Below are 20533 nucleotides of genomic sequence, written 5' to 3'. Positions count from 1 at the left end.
ACAAGTCCCAGCATGCCCAGCCTCACACAGACATTCCTGTCAGGTAGAGACACAGCTCCCTCCCCTCCCCCCTCTTATAGGACTACATTTCCCAGCATGCCCAGCCTCACACAGACATTCCTGTCAGGTAGAGACGTAGCTCCGCCCCTGGAAGCAGCCCCGGCCAATAGAACTACATCTCCCGGCATGCTCCAGCCCCCCCAGCATGCCGTGCGGCTCGGGCTCTCATTTTGCCGTCTGCTCGTACTCTTGTGTAGCTCCACCCCCGGTATCCGGCCCCGCCCCCGCCCGCAGGCCAGTGAGAGCCGCTCCCTGATCCCGATCTGTCACGATATCCCGATATGGCGCACCAGACCGGTATCCACGGTGAGTACCCGGCGGCCCGGAGCCTATAGGCGGGTGGATACAAGATACCTGCACCCTCGGCTGCACTCAGAGCCAGCAGTAATGGGGGAAGTGCCCCTGTGGGGGTGAGAATGCTCGGCTGTGAGGGGAAGTCACTGCTGCGATACATTGCCCCCTCCTCAAACCTCCTCCTGCCGGTGCCCCCCCCCCTCCCCTCCAAGACAGCCCCCACCTGCCGGTGCCCCCCCCCCCCCCCCTCCAAGAAAGCCCCCACCTGCCGGTGCCCCCCTCCAAAACAGCCCCCACCTGCCGGTGCCCCCCCCTCCAAGAAAGCCCCCACCTGCTGGTGCCCCTCCTCCAAGACAGCCCCCACCTGCCGGTGGCCCCCCCCCCTCCTCCAAGACAGCCCCCACCTGCCGGTGGCCCCCCCCCCTCCTCCAAGACAGCCCCCACCTGCCGGTGGCCCCCCCTCCTCCTCCAAGACAGCCCCCACCTGCCGGTGGCCCCCCCCTCCTCCAAGACAGCCCCCACCTGCCGGTGGCCCCCCCCCTCCTCCAAGACAGCCCCACCTGCCGGTGGCCCCCCCCCCTCCTCCAAGACAGCCCCCACCTGCCGGTGGCCCCCCCCTCCTCCTCCAAGACAGCCCCCACCTGCCGGTGGCCCCCCCCCTCCTCCAAGACAGCCCCCACCTGCCGGTGGCCCCCCCCCTCCTCCAAGACAGCCCCCACCTGCCGGTGGCCCCCCCCCTCCTCCAAGACAGCCCCCACCTGCCGGTGGCCCCCCCCCCTCCTCCAAGACAGCCCCCACCTGCCGGTGCCCCCCTCCAAAACAGCCCCCACCTGCCGGTGCCCCCCCCTCCAAGAAAGCCCCCACCTGCTGGTGCCCCTCCTCCAAGACAGCCCCCACCTGCCGGTGGCCCCCCCCCTCCTCCAAGACAGCCCCCACCTGCCGGTGGCCCCCCCCCCCTCCTCCAAGACAGCCCCCCCCCCTCCTCCAAGACAGCCCCCACCTGCCGGTGCCGCTCCCCCTCCTCCAAGACAGCTGTCGGATTTGCATACCGCGGACAGTTAGTGGCATGTGGTGGTAACGCTCATGTCCGTCCTGCGGCACCGCAGTCGTGTGTTCCGATCCTGGCAGTTTTCTCGCCACGTGCCATTGTATAAGCTCTACTACTTTGTGTTTAATGCCTGCCCCGGTTTCAAGATCTCTGCTTGCTGTTAGGGAATGGTAACATTTTTATTAACTTTCAGAAACAGTAAACCGACCCTGACCTAATACTGCTCGCAGCAGAGGGTTTGTTACAGTGGTCCCCAGTGCCGGCTGGAGGCGGTCCCAGTTTTCCCCCTTTCGGTGCTGTGTGGCGGTTGCTCCTCTGGAGGGCGCCAGCAGCACACGCTGCTACTTCACCAGGAGCCAGACAAGCTGATGCCTGTAATATTGGGGCGCCGCTTCTCTCGTCTGATGGCGCATAATCCGCAGCAGTTCAAGAGCAGATCCGATCATAATCCTGCTGTACTTCTCACAGCTGAGGGTTTGTTACAGTTGCATCCAGTCTAGGCGATCCTGTACTCAGCTATGCCTAACATTAAAGTGAATGGAAACTTCTGCACGGCGGTGCCACCTGCTGGGGTGTAATCCAGGTGGGCGCAGACGGACCGAATATACAGGGTGGAGAAGTGACTACTCCCCCCAGCCTCCAGAACAGAGGATGAGTGTACTCTTACCCACACTAGTGCTTAGTTATATCTGATTCTAAGAAAGGTGGCGGCCATATTGTTGGCACCCAGCTTTCCCAGTAACTACGGATTCTTCTTCATGAAGTCTCAGGTGATGCTATGCTATCTTGCTGGGACATGTAGTTCCACACGGGCTGCAGCTATCAGTTATTTTAATAAGTATTCTATCGATTAATTGCCTACTCTAATAAGGCGACTTTCACACTAACGTTTCTATTTTCCAGTATTGAGATCCGTCACAGGGTCTCAGTACCGGAGAAAAACGCTTCCGTTTTGTCCCCATTTCAGTGTCAATAGGGACAAAACGTAACTGAACAGAATGGAGCTCCAAAATGGATTCCGTTCCGCTTGGTTGCGTTCTCGTACCGGAGAGCAGCACGCTGCGGTTTTCATTCCGTCATGACCCACAATGCAAGTCAATGGGGACGGCTTAATTCTGACACAATAGAAAACGGATCCGTCCCCCATTGACTTTCAATGGCGTTCATGACGGATGCAGATGGTTGTGTTATCAGTGACGGAAGCGTTTTTGCTGAGCCCTGACGGATCCGGTATAAACGCTGGTGCGAACGTAGCCTGAGAAAAAGAAGAACGTGTTTTCCTTTATAAACACTCATCAGCCCCCCCCCCCATGCACTCAGCTCCCTCTGTGCCATCGGCTCCCGCCAGTGCCATCAGTCCTCTGTGCCATCGGCTCCCGCCAGTGCCATCAGTCCCCTGTGCCATCGGCTCCCGCCTGTGCCATCAGTCCCCCCAGTGCCATCGGCTCCCGCCTGTGCCATCAGTCCCCCCAGTGCCATCGGCTCCCGCCTGTGCCATCAGTCCCCCCAGTGCCATCGGCTCCCGCCTGTGCCATCAGTCCCCCCAGTGCCATCGGCTCCCGCCTGTGCCATCAGTCCCCCCAGTGCCATCGGCTCCCGCCAGTGCCATCAGTCCTCTGTGCCATCGGCTCCCCCCCCCAGTGCCATCGGCTCCCCCCCCCAGTGCCATCGGCTCCCCCCCCCAGTGCCATCGGCTCCCCCCCCCAGTGCCATCGGCTCCCCCCCCCAGTGCCATCGGCTCCCCCCCCCCAGTGCCATCGGCAGTCCCCCCAGTGCCTTCAATCTACAGCACCCATTACTTCCAGTTAAAATTGTGGAGGATCCAGTTTTAGAAGTGGTGTCTGTGGGAAGGGGTCACATACTCTGGACCCGCTGTCCAGGCTCCGTGCCCACTATGTGCCCCCTGTGCTGAGAAATACCCGGGCTCCAGAATCGGAGGTTCCCCAGCGCTGACTCCTCCCAGACTCCTGTTCTCCTTCGGATGCTGCAGGTCCCAGTGTGTTGTCAGGGACGTTCCTCAGTCCCACTCTGACTCTGGTGGGGGGGGAGTAATGGGGAAGTAGGAGCGATGCGGGAACTAACATGTAATGTATGCAGGCTGCAGGACGGGGACGTTTTAGAAGCGGTCGGCACACATGCGACCGCTCCTCTGACGTCATTACATATTGCGGTATATGGCTTAATCCTAGCGCAGTGCTGGCAGGCAGGTGACCACGGAACCTGAATAGTAATAAGCGCTTCACTCACACTCCGTGGTCACGTGACACAAATAAATCCTCAATGCAAAAAATTTGCATCGAGGATTTTTCTGTGTCGAGTTACTCGATTTAATGAAGTAATCGTTGCAGCCCTAGTGCTTCCTATAGCCATCTGTGCGCGCCGCTATATACTTACAGCATCACCGCCCACCAACTGCTCCCACAGCGCGGGGTGTATGTAACCGTAACTCCAGAGCAGAGATCATAAGACTGACTTCAAAGGAGCAGTAACTCTAACAATCCAGAGCCCTCAGTCAGGTCCATAAATAATGGGACATGGACACAATTCTAACATTCTTGGCTCTATACACCACAATGGATCTGAAATGAAGCGGACAAGATGGGCTTTACCCGCAGGCTGTCGGCTTTACCCGCAGGCTGTCGGCTTTACCCGCAGGCTGTCGGCTTTACCCGCAGGCTGTCGGCTTTACCCGCAGGCTGTCGGCTTTACCCGCAGGCTGTCGGCTTTACCCGCAGGCTGTCGGCTTTACCCGCAGGCTGTCGGCTTTACCCGCAGGCTGTCGGCTTTACCCGCAGGCTGTCGGCTTTACCCGCAGGCTGTCGGCTTTACCCGCAGGCTGTCGGCTTTAGGCTAGTTTCACACTAGCGTTCGGCTGTCCGCTCGTGAGCTCCGTTTGAAGGGGCTCACGAGCGGACCCGAACGCTTCCGTCCAGCCCTGATGCAGTCTGAATGGATGCGGATCCGCTCAGACTGCATCAGTCTGGCGGCGTTCAGCCTCCGCTCCGCTCAGCAGGCGGACACCTGAACGCTGCTTGCAGCGTTCGGGTGTCCGCCTGGCCGTGCGGAGGCGTGCGGATCCGTCCAGACTTACAATGTAAGTCAATAGGGACGGATCCGTTTGAAGATGCCACAATATGGCTCAATCTTCAAGCGGATCCGTCCCCCATTGACTTTCAATGTAAAAGTCTGGACGGATCCGCTCAGGCTACTTTCACACTTAGCTTTTTTTTTGCAAATATAATGCAGACGGATCCGTTCTGAACGCTAGTGTGAAAGTAGCCTTACCCGCAGGCTGTCAGCTTTACCTGCAGACTGTCAGCTTTACCCGCAGACTGTCAGCTGTAATCTGAGAGATTTACATCCAGATCAGGTGAGCGGTGCAGGAATTACAGCAGTTTGCATCTGTGCCTCCCACTTGTTAAGGGACCAGAAGTAATGGGACAATTGTCTTCTCCGCTGTCCCATGGCCGGTGTGTGTTATTCCCTCATTATCCCAATTACAATCAGCAGATAAAAGGTCCAGAGGACATCTCCAGTCTGCTATCTGCATTTGGAATCTGTTGCTGTCAACTCTCAAGATGAGACCCAAAGAGCTGTCACTATCAGTGAAGCCATCATTAGGCTGAAAAACACCACAAACCCATCAGAGAGATAGCAAAAACATCAGGCGCGGCCAAAACAACTGTCTGGAACATTCTTAAAAAGAAGGAACGCACCGGAGAGCTCAGCAACACCAAAAGACTCGGAAGACCACGGAAAACAACTGTGGTGGATGAGCGAAGAATTCTTTCCCTGGTGAAGAAAACGCCCTTCACAACAGTTGGCCGGATCAAGAACACTCTCCAGGAGGTAAGTGTATGTGTGTCAAAGTCATCAAGAGAAGACTTCACCAGAGTGACTACAGAGGGTTCACCACAAGATGGAAACCATAGAAGAGCCTCAAAAACAGGAAGGCCAGATTAGAGTTTGCCAAACGACATCTAGAAAAGCCTTCACAGTTCTGGAACAACATCCTATGGACAGATGAGACCAAGATCAACTTGTACCAGAGTGATGGGAAGAGAAGAGTATGGAGAAGGAAAGGAGCTGCTCATGGTCCTAAGCATACCACCTCATCAGTGAAGCATGGTGGTGGCAGTGTCATGGCGTGGGCATGTATGGCGGCCAATGGAACTGCTTCTCTTGTATTTATTGATGATGTGACTGCTGACAAAAGCAGCAGGATGAATTCTGAAGGGTTTCGGGGAATATTATCTGCTCCTATTCAGCCAAATGCTTCAGAACTCATTGGACGGCTCTTCACAGGGCAGATGGACAATGACCCAAAGCATCCTGCAAAAGCAACCAAAGAGTTTAAGGGAAAGAAGTGGAATGTTCTGCAATGGCCGAGTCAATCCCCGGAGCTGAATCCGATTGAGCATTTCACTTGCTGAAGACAAAACTGAAGGGAAAATGCCCCAAGAACAAGCAGGAGCTGAAGACAGTGGCAGTAGAGGCCGGGCAGAGCGTCACCAGGGATGAGACCAGCGTCTGGGGATGTCTATGCCTTCCAGACTTCAGGCTGTAACTGACTGCAAAGGATTTGTAACCAAGTATTAAAAAGTGAAAGTTTGATTTATGATTATTATTCTGTCCCATTACTTCTGGCCCCTTAACAAGTGGGAGGCACAGATGCAACTGCTGTAATTCCTGCACCGTTCACCTGATCTGGATGTAAATCCCTCAGATTACAGCCGACAGTCTGCGGGTGAAGCTGACAGTCTGCGGGTGAAGCTGACAGTCTGCGGGTGAAGCTGACAGTCTGCGGGTGAAGCTGACAGTCTGCGGGTGAAGCTGACAGTCTGCGGGTGAAGCTGACAGTCTGCGGGTGAAGCTGACAGTCTGCGGGTGAAGCTGACAGTCTGCGGGTGAAGCTGACAGTCTGCGGGTGAAGCTGACAGTCTGCGGGTGAAGCTGACAGTCTGCGGGTGAAGCTGACAGTCTGCGGGTGAAGCTGACAGTCTGCGGGTGAAGCTGACAGTCTGCGGGTAAAGCTGACAGTCTGCGGGTAAAGCTGACAGTCTGCGGGTAAAGCACATCTTGTCCGTTTCATCTCACATCCATTGTGGTGGATAGAGCCAAAAATGTTACAATTGTGCTGATGTCCCAATATTTATGGACCTGACTGTGTATCAACACTGGAGCGGCTGATATCAGTCACATATGATGTATTGTCTCTGGAGGTTATATCAGCGCTGGAGCGTTATAAGAGGAGCGGCTGATATCGGTGCCACCTCCTGTGGATTATACTGGGATTTTGGTGTCATTCTGTTTTGTGACGTCACTACTCGCTATATCATCTTTTTCTTACCCTGTCTTCTGGATTTTGGGGGGGGGGGGGGGGGGGGGTCATCTGGTTGGTGTTCCTCTCGTTGGTGCAGTCATACATGGCAGGAGTCGTCATGTGTCCGGGGTCACCTTCTGTGTTGCTTATCCTAAGTATCCAGGAGACGCTGATCCCCCCCCCCCCCGCCCATCATCATCAATCACAGGAGGTGCGGAAACACTGTGTCATCTGTAGAGCCGGACCGACCGCTGCCCCCGAGTGACACAGCAGAGATGGATGTGACGCCCGGTGTTTATCCCCTTGGCATTACGCAGCCCCCCTTCCCTCGTGCTCCCGGCTATATTTGGGAGGTGACGCTGTCGGGGATCAAGTTTAGCTCATGTGCTGCCCATTTGTAGCTGATCCCAGACAGAAGCCCCGCAGCCCTCTCCTTGCCCGCAGCCCTCTCCTTGCCCGCAGCCCTCTCCTTGCCCGCAGCCCTCTCCTTGCCCGCAGCCCTCTCCTCGCCCGCAGCCCTCTCCTCGCCCGCAGCCCTCTCCTCGCCCGCAGCCCTCTCCTTGCCCGCAGCCCTCTCCTCGCCCGCAGCCCTCTCCTCGCCCGCAGCCCTCTCCCGCTGACTTGCCGGTATGTTCTTGCTTCTTCTAGCTACTCCAGAACTGAAGGAATTCTTTGCGAAGGCTCGAAATGGAACCATCCGGCTGATAAAGGTGGTCATCGAGGATGGTGAGTGTTCGGGGGGCTTAATGGGGGGTGGGGACCCAAAATTTTTGTGCCATGAAAACTTTTTGTAACTTTCTAAGTGAATTTGTGTTTTGGTGTATCACCATTTTCAAGATCGCTCTCATCTTTTCTTGCTCTCTTCTTGTTTGTTCTCACTTCTCACAGCTGAGCTTTTGTTACAGTTGCATCCACTCCATACAACCCTGTGTGATATAAACAGCCTGGACTCCAGACTGATATATTTTACCTGGGCCGGAACATTGTAACACACTATGTGGACAGAAGGGTGATTGTGTGGGCTAATACATTGTAACAAACCCTCAGCGGTGAGAAGTAAGAGGTCAGGAAGTGTTTGTATTCGTTGAACAAATACATCATCCCAGGTATCGGAGGTGATGTTGGGGTGCAGTGACATCTCAGGGGTTAATTTACTAGAGCGGAGGGGGGTGGAAACTACAAAATCTTCAGCCTCTGGGTGTGAGTATTGAAATATTATATTCACCGACAGCAAGCAGAGATCTTGAAAATGATTATGGACAAAGTCCGTTATTGTTAGGTTGCAGAAATTTTTGTGGTGGATCTGTCTGCGCAGAAGATCGGACGTCGGCCCTTTGATTTGGATTATTAACCCCTTAGTGTGTATAGAATGTAATTTACCATGGGGAAGAAAGAGTTAAGATGTAACTGGACTCATTGCTTAACCCTTTGCCCTCCCTGCCCTGTCACCGCTGACCTCACCAGAGAGGCGGAGTCCCGGAGATCTATCGTGGAAAGTGCGCGTCGCCGTCTGGAATGCTGCAGCTCAGAATAGCTGCGAGATATACACACGTCCTGCCAGGAGATGCGGCCACCAGCGCATGCGCTCAGCTGACACCTGCAGGGACCCCGGGACATCTGGGGGTCACATGCCGAACACACCCTCATGTGCTCGGAGGATCTCCCTATTAAAGGGCCGGTGTCCAGTCTTGTGTACCATGGAAACCTACTAATAAATGTATCAATTTGTCACTGTTTTCAAAACCTCTGCTTTTTGTCACAGAACAGAAGCATTCCTTACTTGTTTTCTTTGTCCTGACCGTGGTATAATTGTATCCTGGCCGCCCGCAGTCTGCAATCAGTCAAACCATGTAACCTGTAGGGCTCCTCGTTACAATGTGTCAGTCTCTTCCTCCTGCAGAGCAGCTCGTGCTGGGGGCTCACAAGGACCTCCAAAAGAACTGGGACCAAGACTACGACGCCTTCGTCCTCCCCCTCCTGGACGATGGTCAGCCATGCTACATCCTGTACCGCCTCGACAGCCAGAACGCGCAGGGTTACGAGTGGCTCTTCTTGTCGTGGTCGCCCGATCACTCTCCGGTATGACGCCCGGCCACCTGTTAGTGGCTCCCCCTTGTGGCTGTGTGTATGTACAGGGTTACAGGTCCTTACGTCTTGAAATGAGGCTGGAAAGTCATCCCAATAATTTTCACAGCTGAGGGTTTGTCACATTGTATCCAGTCTAACCATCCTCTGAGCTAAAGACCTCAGCAGCACACATCTCTCCTGTCCTGATGTTTGTTACTTTGTATCAGTCTAGAGTCCAGGCTGTTTACCTCAGGGGATTCTCCAGACGGGATGCAATTGTAGCAAACCCTCAGCTGTTAGAAGTGTTAGATTATGAAGTATTAAACTAGGTAAACTATACTGTTCACGTTCACTGACAGCAAGCAGCAGGCTAAAAGGCGAGGAATTGAAATACAAAATATTTTAGGAAGTTCCAAAGGTTTTCATTTCTGTGGAGAACTCACTACAATCCCCATCATTGTTGTCTGGTGACAGGTGCGGCTGAAGATGCTGTACGCAGCGACGAGGGCGACCGTCAAGAAGGAGTTTGGTGGCGGACACATTAAGGATGAAGTGTTCGGCACCACAAAGGTCGGCTTCTAGATGGGGGGTTGTAATTAGGAATATATGGGAGAGGGGTCTGTGCTTCTATGTATTATGGGAGGGTGGGGGCTGTATATATGCGCTGTGTGTAATTACCCTAATTGTATGGGGCAGGAAGACGTCTCTCTCAGCGGGTACCAGAAACACGTGTCGTCCTGCGCTGCTCCGGCGCCACTCACTGCCGCCGAGAGGGAACTGCGGGAGATCAAGATCAATGAGGTGAGATGTCGGGGCAGGGACTGTATCACACTGACATGACTGGGGGTTGCGGGGGTCTCTGGACTGTATTGCACTGACATGACTGGGGGTTGCGGGGGTCTCTGGACTGTATTGCACTGACATGACTGGGGGTTGCGGGGGTCTCTGGACTGTATCACACTGACATGACTGGGGGTTGCGGGGGTCTCTGGACTGTGTCACACTGACATGACTGGGGGAGGGGGGTCTCTGGACTGTATCACACTGACATGACTGGGGGTTGCGGGTGTCTCTGGACTGTATCACACTGACATGACTGGGGGAGGGGGGTCTCTGGACTGTATCACACTGACATGACTGGGGGTTGCGGGGGTCTCTGGACTGTATTGCACTGACATGACTGGGGGTTGCGGGGGTCTCTGGACTGTATCGCACTGACATGACTGGGGGTTGCGGGGGTCTCTGGACTGTGTCACACTGACATGACTGGGGGTTGCGGGGGTCTCTGGACTGTATTGCACTGACATGACTGGGGGTTGCTGGGGTCTCTGGACTGTATTGCACTGACATGACTGGGGGTTGCGGGGGTCTCTGGACTGTATCGCAATGACATAACTGGGGGAGGGGGTCTCTGGACTGTATCACACTGACATGACTGGGGGTTGCTGGGGTCTCTGGACTGTATTGCACTGACATGACTGGGGGTTGCGGGGGTCTCTGGACTGTATCGCAATGACATAACTGGGGGAGGGGGTCTCTGGACTGTATCACACTGACATGACTGGGGGAGGGGGTCTCTGGACTGTATTGCACTGACATGACTAGGGTAGGGGGTCTCTGGACTGTATTGCACTGACATGACTGGGGGGTTGTGGGGTCTCTGGACTGTATTGCACTGACATGACTGGGGGTTGCGGGGGTCTCTGGACTGTATCACACTGACATGACTGGGGGTTGCGGGGGTCTCTGGACTGTATTGCACTGACATGACTAGGGTAGGGGGTCTCTGGACTGTATCACACTGACATGACTGGGGGGTTGTGGGGTCTTTGGACTGTATCACACTGACATGACTGGGGGAGGGGGTCTCTGGACTGTATTGCACTGACATGACTAGGGTAGGGGGTCTCTGGACTGTATTGCACTGACATGACTGGGGGGTTGTGGGGTCTCTGGACTGTATTGCACTGACATGACTGGGGGTTGCGGGGGTCTCTGGACTGTATCACACTGACATGACTGGGGGTTGCGGGGGTCTCTGGACTGTATTGCACTGACATGACTAGGGTAGGGGGTCTCTGGACTGTATCACACTGACATGACTGGGGGGTTGTGGGGTCTTTGGACTGTATCACACTGACATGACTGGGGGAGGGGGTCTCTGGACTGTATTGCACTGACATGACTAGGGTAGGGGGTCTCTGGACTGTATTGCACTGATATGACTGGGGGGTTGTGGGGTCTCTGGACTGATGCCGTTCCTCCCCAGGTGAAGACGGAGATCAGCGTGGAGAGTAAGCAGCAGACCCTGCAGGGATTGTCCTTCCCCCTGAGGCCCGAAGCTGTGGAGGCCGTTCAGCTCCTGAAGCAGAGGAGGATCAATTACATGCAGCTGGTAGGTGGAGGAGCCCCATCATGTACATGTCTCCCACAGGGTCAGCAGTGTAGAGTGCAGGCCTCCCCGGCTGTTGAAAAACTACAACTTCCAGTACTGTAGGCTGTCGCTGTCAAGGCATGCTGGGAGTTGTAGTTGTGCATCAGCTGAAGATCCCTAAGTTGGAGACCCCTGGTGCAGAACGGCTTCCATTGGTGCAGTCCATGTGCAGGGGCTACATGATGATGGAAATCTCCATACACTTCCTACTCAGCTGGGGTTAAACTGAGCAAGCTGAACTTCAGTGTAAAGCATGATGGGGCTAAACAGAACTGCTGCCTGAGTGTCCAGCGGTGGATTTTCAGTTTACTTGGGATGCCATTAGACAATGCAGCTGGCGTCACTGACCATAGGTATGTGCTAATGGAGCAGAACTGCAGTGTAAAGCATGAAGCAGACTCCAGTAAACAGTACAGTGAAGCCGGATTCTCTGATTGTAGCCGTATGTCGCCCTGAGGCAGCCAGCTCCTTAAAGGGTTAAATAAGACAAGTGTCTCCTCTGAGTAATCCCGCAGTGTTAGTGACGGGGCTGGCGATGACTCACTTGTTGTCGCTGCTGCCGTCAGGCGCCCGTTCTTCTCGTCATCTGGATCCAGTCACAAATTGGCGTAGGCTGCGAAGAAAGCGTCATCTCCCCTCCCGAACCTGAGAACACCTACGACAGCGAGAGGCCGGAGATCCCAGCTCTAAACCACCTAGCGCCTGTAGCTGACACCTATGTATGCAAAAATAAAGGGGTGGAGCCTGACACAATCTTGTGTGGGTAGAGGAGTTGTCATGGAGATAACAGCTGCAGCTTGTTACACTGTAGACCCCGGACTGCAACACTGAATGCAGGGGACATAGGCGCAGCCCCCCCCCCTCCTCAGTCCCGAGCCAGGCGGTCTCCCAGATTATCAGATGTCGGGAAGATGATTGGAGTTGTCATCCACATCTGTCAGGGTCGAGCAGCTGTTTATTTAATGTTTTTTTTCCTTTTTAGAAACTGGATCAAGAGAAGGAGATGATCGATCTGGTCCATACAAAGCACACGGACATCCAAGAGCTGCCGGCGAGGATCCCCAAGGACACGGCCCGCTACCACCTCTTCCTGTACAAACACTCCCATGAGGGAGACTACCTGGAGTCCATAGGTGAGGAGCTTCTACATGACGGTCAGCAGTGGATACTCCCATGTCTATGAAATATAACCCAGTATGTAGTGAGCTCCCCCTAGTGGTGGCTGTATAATCTGTATGTAGTGAGCTCCCCCTAGTGGTGGCTGTATAATCTGTATGTAGTGAGCTCCCTCTAGTGGTGGCTGTATAAGCTGTATGTAGTGAGCTCCCTCTAGTGGTGGCTGTATAAGCTGTATGTAGTGAGCTCCCTCTAGTGGTGGCTGTATAAGCTGTATGTAGTGAGCTCCCTCTAGTGGTGGCTGTATAAGCTGTATGTAGTGAGCTCCCTCTAGTGGTGGCTGTATAAGCTGTATGTAGTGAGCTCCCTCTAGTGGTGGCTGTATAAGCTGTATGTAGTGAGCTCCCTCTAGTGGTGGCTGTATAAGCTGTATGTAGTGAGCTCCCTCTAGTGGTGGCTGTATAAGCTGTATGTAGTGAGCTCCCTCTAGTGGTGGCTGTATAAGCTGTATGTAGTGAGCTCCCTCTAGTGGTGGCTGTATAAGCTGTATGTAGTGAGCTCCCTCTAGTGGTGGCTGTATAATCTGTATGTAGTGAGCTCCCTCTAGTGGTGGCTGTATAATCTGTATGTAGGGAGCTCCCTCTAGTGGTGGCTGTATAAGCTGTATGTAGTGAGCTCCCTCTAGTGGTGGCTGTATAAGCTGTATGCAGTGAGCTCCCTCTAGTGGTGGCTGTATAAGCTGTATGTAGTGAGCTCCCTCTAGTGGTGACAGGCAGTAGAAACATTTTGATGTGTATAGAATCCTGTAATCTTCACTCCATCTCCTTCCAGTTTTTATTTACTCCATGCCGGGGTATAAGTGCAGTATAAAGGAGCGCATGTTGTACTCCAGCTGTAAGAACCGACTTCTGGAATCCATGGAACAGGATTTTCAGCTGGAAATCGCTAAAAAGGTAACCGTCTCCACGGCGATCAGTGTGACCCGCAATACTGCGCAGGGCGTTCCCTCTAAAATCTATCAATTTTGACGTCTGAATTGACCAGTGAAGTAAGAGCTGGGGATGTAACTGCACAGCGGTGAATATTGGCCATTCAGTGCTCTGGGAAAGCTGGGTGTCTGTCTCCGATATCTGGGAAAGCTGGGTGACAACTACTTGGAAGTCATAAGTGCTGGGAAAGTCGGGTGACCCCAACATGGCCGCCATGGATATAAAGGATTATTTCATTTATTTTTACTTACTTTCTTGGCGGTAAGTGCTCTTTAAAGGGCTCCTCCAGTTTAACGTTAAGTAAAGCATTTCTAGATTCTGTTCCTCACCCTTTTCAAGCTCTACTTGGTGTTGATGAATGGAGACCTTCTTGATAACCTTGCATTGCCATAGTACTTTTCACAGCTGAGGGTTTGTTACCATTGTACCCAGTCTAGTTAACCCTCTGTGTGTGGTAAACCTCCAGAATGATACATTGTATCAAAGCAGGTAGAATGTAACAAAGTCAGGATTAACAGTTCTGTCCAGTGTAGACCTTTGTCTGCAAGTCCTGACTTGGTTACATTCTACCTGCTTTGATACAATGTATCATTCTGGAGGTTTCCCACACACAGAGGGTTAACTAGACTGGGTACAATGGTAACAAAGCCTCAGCTCTGTAAGCAGGGACAGTAGATTTGTTTTGTTTTCATTCATTGACAAGGAGCAGAGATGTTAAAGGAACATTTCAGTACACGGTGCTGGAGTCTGGATCTCACGTCCGTCTCTTTTTGTCTAGATTGAAATTGAAGACGGTTCGGAGCTGACGCCCGAGTTTCTCTACGAGGAGGTGCACCCCAAACAGCACGCCTTCAAACAGGCTTTTGCCAAGCCCAAAGGACCTGCCGGAAAACGTGGACAGAAGCGTCTGATTAAAGGACCCGGCGAAAATGGCGAGGATATTTGACGCCCGATTTGCTGCCAAGTCCGACCTGAGGGATTAGTGCCAAGTGCGGGCCCGGGGACGTGCGGAAGCCTCTGCCATCATCCTGCTTTCTCTGATGCACCTGGCGCGGGGTCTCGGGGGGATTCTCTGCTGCTTCTCATCCTGTCGTTGCACCTTCTCCCACGGACGCCCCATGGTCCCCGTTTTCCTCTGGACTTCTCAGCTTTTGTCTGTGCCTGAATGATGGTGAAGATCTTTGCTCATCCATATTTTTCTTTCCTCACCAGCATCCCCTTCATCGTATAGGATGGGGGGGGTCATGTGACTGACCGCGCCGATCTCTGCTATTGTATTCTGGCTGAAGCAGCGGCAGAGGTGGCGTCCTCCGTGATTTTACGTTTTTACACCGTGTCATTGTGTTTACTCTTTGGAATTGGGTGACAGATCTCGTGTTACATTCTGTGAAGTCAGATTAAATCCTTGCGGGAGAGGGGGCGGCAGACTCTTCCCAAAAAATAATAATAATCTGCCAGATGGGGTCAACGAAAGCCCATAGCGATAGAGTGGTTCCGTTTTAATCTGACGCTGCTGATGTCATCACGGACGGTTACATTATTTTTTTTCTCTTCGGGGTGGTTTACATTCCAGGAAATAAAAAAAGATTAGCAAAATGATCAGTCGCCTGCACAGATCAGACAATTTCGCCCTTAGCTCCATATTTTCTATACAAAGACAAAATGAATAAAAATACTTTGTTTTTTAAGTGGCTGCCGACCGATCCTTGTGTCATGGGGGGGGGGGAGGGGGGGTTCAGTGTCTTATTAAAAAGATTATGTGACAAGGCCTTGTCCAGTCCCCTAATTATGCTGCGCTGTTGGGGTCACCAGTGAGGAGCACCCCGGAGGATCAGGGGACGCAAGCTTCCAAATGGTGTTCACCATGCAGATGTTCTACGTGGCAGTGTAGTGTCTGGGGGCGGGGCTTATGGGGTAATTTCCTTCTTTGTATCTTGGTAAATGGTGATATACGGCAGGAGGCCATTATTTTACCTAATCTAAATAGCTGTGAAATTCTTTATAGGACTCCAGATCTGCTGCTCCTAAACGCACAGCCATACAGTTACATAATAAAATTCCATCTGAATGTAGCCACGACTAGAGGGAGCTCACTACATACAGATTATACAGTCACCACTAGAGGGAGCTCACTACATACAGAATATACAGCCACCACTAGGGGGAGCTCACTACATACAGATTATACAGCCACCACTAGGGGGAGCTCACTACATACAGATTATACAGCCACCACTAGGGGGAGCTCACTACATACAGATTATACACCTACCACTAGAGGGAGCTCACTACATACAGATTATACAGCCACCACTATGGGGAGCTCACGACATACAGATTATACAGCCACCACTAGGGGGAGCTCACTACATACAGAATATACAGCCACCACTAGGGGGAGCTCACTACATACAGATTATACAGCCACCACTAGAGGGAGCTCACTACATACAGAATATACAGCCACCACTAGAGGGAGCTCACTACATACAGATTATACAGCAACCACTAGGGGGGAGCTCACTACATATAGATTATATAGCCACCACTCGAGGGAGCTCACTATATATAGATTATACAGCCACCACTAGAGGGAGCTTGCTACATACAGATTATACAGCCACCACTAGGGGGAGCTCATTACATACAGAATATACAGCCACCACTAGAGGGAGCTCACTATTATGCAGTTCCCATTGATTGATTATAATTCATGTTCACTGGGCTCCTCATAGCAGCAGAAATAGCATTAAAGGGAACCTGTCACCAGGATTTGGGGTATAGAGCTGAGGACATGGGTTGCTAGATGGCCGCTAGCACATCCGCAATACCCAGTCCCCATAGCTCTGTGTGCTTTTATTATGTAAAAAAAAAACGATTTGATACATATGCAAATTAACCTGAGATTAGTCAGAGCTTGAAAATATGACTCTTCTCTGATCACACAAGTAAGATATGACTCTTTTATGTTAATTTGCTTATGTATCAAATAGGTTTTTTTACTCAATAAAAGCACACAGAGCTTTGGGGACTGGGTATTGCGGATGTACTAGTGGCCATCTAGCAACCCATGTCCTCAGCTCTATACCCAAAATACCGGTGACAGGTTCCCTTTAAAGTGATTTTTCAGGCTTCTGAAATTGATCCTGAGGATAGGTCATTAATATTTGAATAGAACTGAAAGCACTGCTCCCTTCAAAATGTAGTGGTCATGCCTGGTAACTGCAGCTCAGTTACCACTGAAGTGAATAGAAGCTGGACTGCAGTAACCCAGCCCGGCCACTACACTTTGAACGGCGCTGTGCTTATTCCATTGAAAGTGCTAGTTCTAGAGCCTGAAGCTGCAGGGAGCAGCGCATCAGTTCGGGTGTCAGATCCTCATCGATCAGATATTCATGGGGTTCTCCTGTGTATAGGTCGTCAATAACAGGAACCTGGGAAACCCCTTCAAAGTCCTTGTATTTTTACCCTGGTAGCACTTTATTTTCTATTATGTTGAGGGGATCGAATTCAAAATATGAATGTTGCCTGGTCTTAACCTTCGGGTACTTTCACACTAGCGTTTTTCTTTTCCGGCACAGAGTTCCGTCCTAGGGGCTCAATACCGGAAAAGAACTGATCAGTTTTATCCTAATGCATTTTGAATGGAGAGCGATCTTCTTCCGTTCAGTCACTGAACGGCGTTTTGAACGTAGGAAATACCGCAGCATGCTGTGGTATTCTCTCCGTCCGAAATTCCGGATCAGTTCCCGGAATGCCAGATCCGGCAAGGCGGAGAGGCAGATTAGTTCTTGCAATGCATTTGTAAGATGCATCCGGATCAGTGTGAAGGTAGCATTAAGGGGATCTTCTCTTGGATCGGCTCCCACCCTAATACTCTGCAGTGTACAGGATGAGCGGTCAAGATGTGATCTGTGCCTCTTATCTTCCAGGTGGTAGAATGGCTAACCTCCTCCACTGCTGCTGGGAACACAAACCAAGCGGAGCGTGCTACAGATTCCTGGCACAGGTCACATTTAATTAGTATTCCGGGGGCCCGATGGAGGAGTTCTCAGGTGACGTCCAAGCCTGGAATGTTACCTGCAGTAATTATAATGGTTGTTTCTTGCCTCCAGGTATTCATCGTCATAGATTCTACTCCATCAACACAAACCCTGAAAGGAAACCAAATACTTGTAAAAATCTGCCGCACCTTATGTGCGACCGCTGCGCCGCCCGCTTTCTGTGGTCATGCTTGATCCATCGCTGGAGGCGCCGATAATAACTTCTGTTATCAAATATTCATCTTCCCTGCATCAGGTCATTTATTTGCAGCTTAACAATCAATCACAATAAATCCTGCTGCAACTGGTTCTATTACAATCCTCAGTCATTACCACAATCTTGTTCCCACAGGCATCAAGGAGAGGACATCACCCGAAACAGAGGTTACATTGTTACACTGCACAGGACATGTAGATCTCAGATATAGAAAGATCACCCAGAGCAAAAAAACATCACAGTAATCATCGCGTTACAGAAGAAACACAACCAGAAAGGCGAACAGGGTTTACAAATCAGGTTATGCTAAATACATTCCTTTTAAAGGGAACCTGTCAACAACTTCATGCTGCCCACACCACCGACAGAACAAAGTACAGACGGGTGAGATGATTTCAGCGTCTGTCGTTTTTAAGTTAAAAGTAAGTGGTTGCCAAAAACCAACATCACAATCATTGCAGACTGGGCCTGGAAAAGAGTCCTGGTTATTGCTGAAGTCCTGCCGATGACTGACCGGCTTCTACCGAGTTTTCTCCCTTTCTCTCTAGGAGAGAACTGCCAGTCATCAGTAGATGGACGGGGAGAGCAGGAGATTATAATAACCAGGACTCTTCTCAGGTAGATTTGACTCTTTTAAAGGCCTGGTCTGCAATAATTATGATGCTGGTTCTCGACAACCACTTACTTTTGGTTCATGAGTGACACAGCGCTGACATCAGCATTTCTGTCACTAATTTATGCTATCCCCAGCGAGGTCAGCATAAAGTTGATGGCAGGTTCCCTTTAACTCTGTCCTTCCCACCATAATAGAATAAAGCGCAATAATACTGCCCATATGTACAAGAATATAACTACTATAATACTGCCTCCTATGTACAAGAATATAACTACTATAATACTGCCTCCTATGTACAAGAATATAACTACTATAATACTGCTCCTATGTACAAGAATATAACTACTATGATACTGCCTCCTATATACAAGAATATAACTACTATAATACTGCCTCCTATGTACAAGAATATAACTACTATAATACTGCTCCTATGTACAAGAATATAACTACTATGATACTGCCTCCTATATACAAGAATATAACTACTATAATACTGCCTCCTATGTACAAGAATATAACTACTATAATACTGCTCCTGTGTACAAGAATATAACTACTATAATACTGCTCCTATGTACAAGAATATAACTACTATAATACGGCCTCCTATATACAAGAATATAACTACTATAATACTGCTCCTATGTACAAGAATATAACTACTATAATACTGCTCCTATGTACAGGAATATAACTACTATAATACTGCCCCTATGTACAGGAATATAACTACTATAATACTGCTCCTATGTACAAGAATATAACTACTATAATACTGCTCCTATGTACAGGAATATAACTACTATAATACTGCTCCTATGTACAAGAATATAACTACTATAATACTGCTCCTATGTACAGGAATATAACTACTATAATACTGCCCCTATGTACAGGAATATAACTACTATAATACTGCTCCTATGTACAAGAATATAACTACTATAATACTGCTCCTATGTACAAGACTATAACTACTATAATACTGCTCCTATGTACAAGACTATAACTACTATAATACTGCTCCTATGTACAAGAATATAACTACTATAATACTGCTCCTATGTACAAGAATATAACTACTATAATACTGCTCCTATGTACAAGAATATAACTACTATAATACTGCTCCTATGTACAAGACTATAACTACTATAATACTGCTCCTATGTACAAGAATATAACTACTATAATACTGCTCCTATGTACAAGAATATAACTACTATAATACTGCTCCTATGTACAAGAATATAACTACTATAATACTGCTCCTATGTACAAGAATATAACTACTATAATACTGCTCCTATGTACAAGAATATAACTACTATAATACTGCTCCTATGTACAAGAATATAACTACTATAATACTGCTCCTATGTACAAGAATATAACTACTATAATACTGCTCCTATGTACAAGAATATAACTACTATAATACTGCTCCTATGTACAAGAATATAACTACTATAATACTGCCTCCTATGTACAAGAATATAACTACTATAATACTGCTCCTATGTACAAGAATATAACTACTATAATACTGCCTCCTATGTACAAGAATATAACTACTATAATACTGCTCCTATGTACAAGACTATAACTACTATAATACTGCTCCTATGTACAAGAATATAACTACTATAATACTGCTCCTATGTACAAGAATATAACTACTATAATACTGCTCCTATGTACAAGAATATAACTACTATAATACTGCTCCTATGTACAAGAATATAACTACTATAATACTGCTCCTATGTACAAGAATATAACTACTATAATACTGCTCCTATGTACAAGAATATAACTACTATAATACTGCTCCTATGTACAAGAATATAACTACTATAATACTGCTCCTATGTACAAGAATATAACTACTATAATACTGCCTCCTATGTACAAGAATATAACTACTATAATACTGCTCCTATGTACAAGAATATAACTACTATAATACTGCCTCCTATGTACAAGAATATAACTACTATAATACTGCTCCTATGTACAAGGATATAACTACTATAATACTGCCTCCTATGTACAAGAATATAACTACTATAATACTGCTCCTATGTACAAGACTATAACTACTATAATACTGCTCCTATGTACAAGAATATAACTACTATAATACTGCTCCTATGTACAAGAATATAACTACTATAATACTGCTCCTATGTACAAGAATATAACTACTATAATACTGCTCCTATGTACAAGAATATAACTACTATAATACTGCTCCCATGTACAAGAATATAACTACTATAATACTGCTCCCATGTACAAGAATATAACTACTATAATACTG

At 49.7% G+C, this 20533-nt stretch overlaps 1 protein-coding gene across 1 annotated transcript; it reads left to right on the top strand.

Moving 5' to 3' along the window:
• Window positions 1–223: 223 nt before the first annotated feature.
• On the top strand, window positions 224–15019 carry TWF2 (twinfilin actin binding protein 2). Its single transcript, XM_044274146.1, has 9 exons — window positions 224–366; window positions 7374–7451; window positions 8626–8804; window positions 9267–9362; window positions 9489–9593; window positions 11062–11187; window positions 12209–12359; window positions 13174–13295; window positions 14110–15019. Exons 1-9 carry the CDS (start codon window positions 342–344, stop codon window positions 14275–14277), a joined length of 1050 nt encoding a protein of 349 aa, XP_044130081.1. The 5' UTR covers window positions 224–341; the 3' UTR covers window positions 14278–15019.
• Window positions 15020–20533: the final 5514 nt, after the last annotated feature.

The sequence above is a fragment of the Bufo gargarizans genome, unplaced genomic scaffold, assembly GCF_014858855.1.
Source record: "Bufo gargarizans isolate SCDJY-AF-19 unplaced genomic scaffold, ASM1485885v1 original_scaffold_1504_pilon, whole genome shotgun sequence".
Taxonomy (NCBI): Eukaryota; Metazoa; Chordata; class Amphibia; order Anura; family Bufonidae; genus Bufo; species Bufo gargarizans.
The sequence above is the reverse complement of the archived record's forward strand: the minus strand, read 5'-3'. Positions and strand labels throughout refer to the sequence as shown.

Excerpts from the sequence above, each read along its gene's own strand:
- TWF2 (XM_044274146.1), top strand. The coding sequence starts at position 342 with ATGGCGCACCAGACCGGTATCCACG. Across the intron at positions 367-7,373 it reads GCACCAGACCGGTATCCACG|CTACTCCAGAACTGAAGGAA; the intron begins GTGAGTACCCGG and ends TGCTTCTTCTAG. Across the intron at positions 12,360-13,173 it reads AGACTACCTGGAGTCCATAG|TTTTTATTTACTCCATGCCG; the intron begins GTGAGGAGCTTC and ends ATCTCCTTCCAG.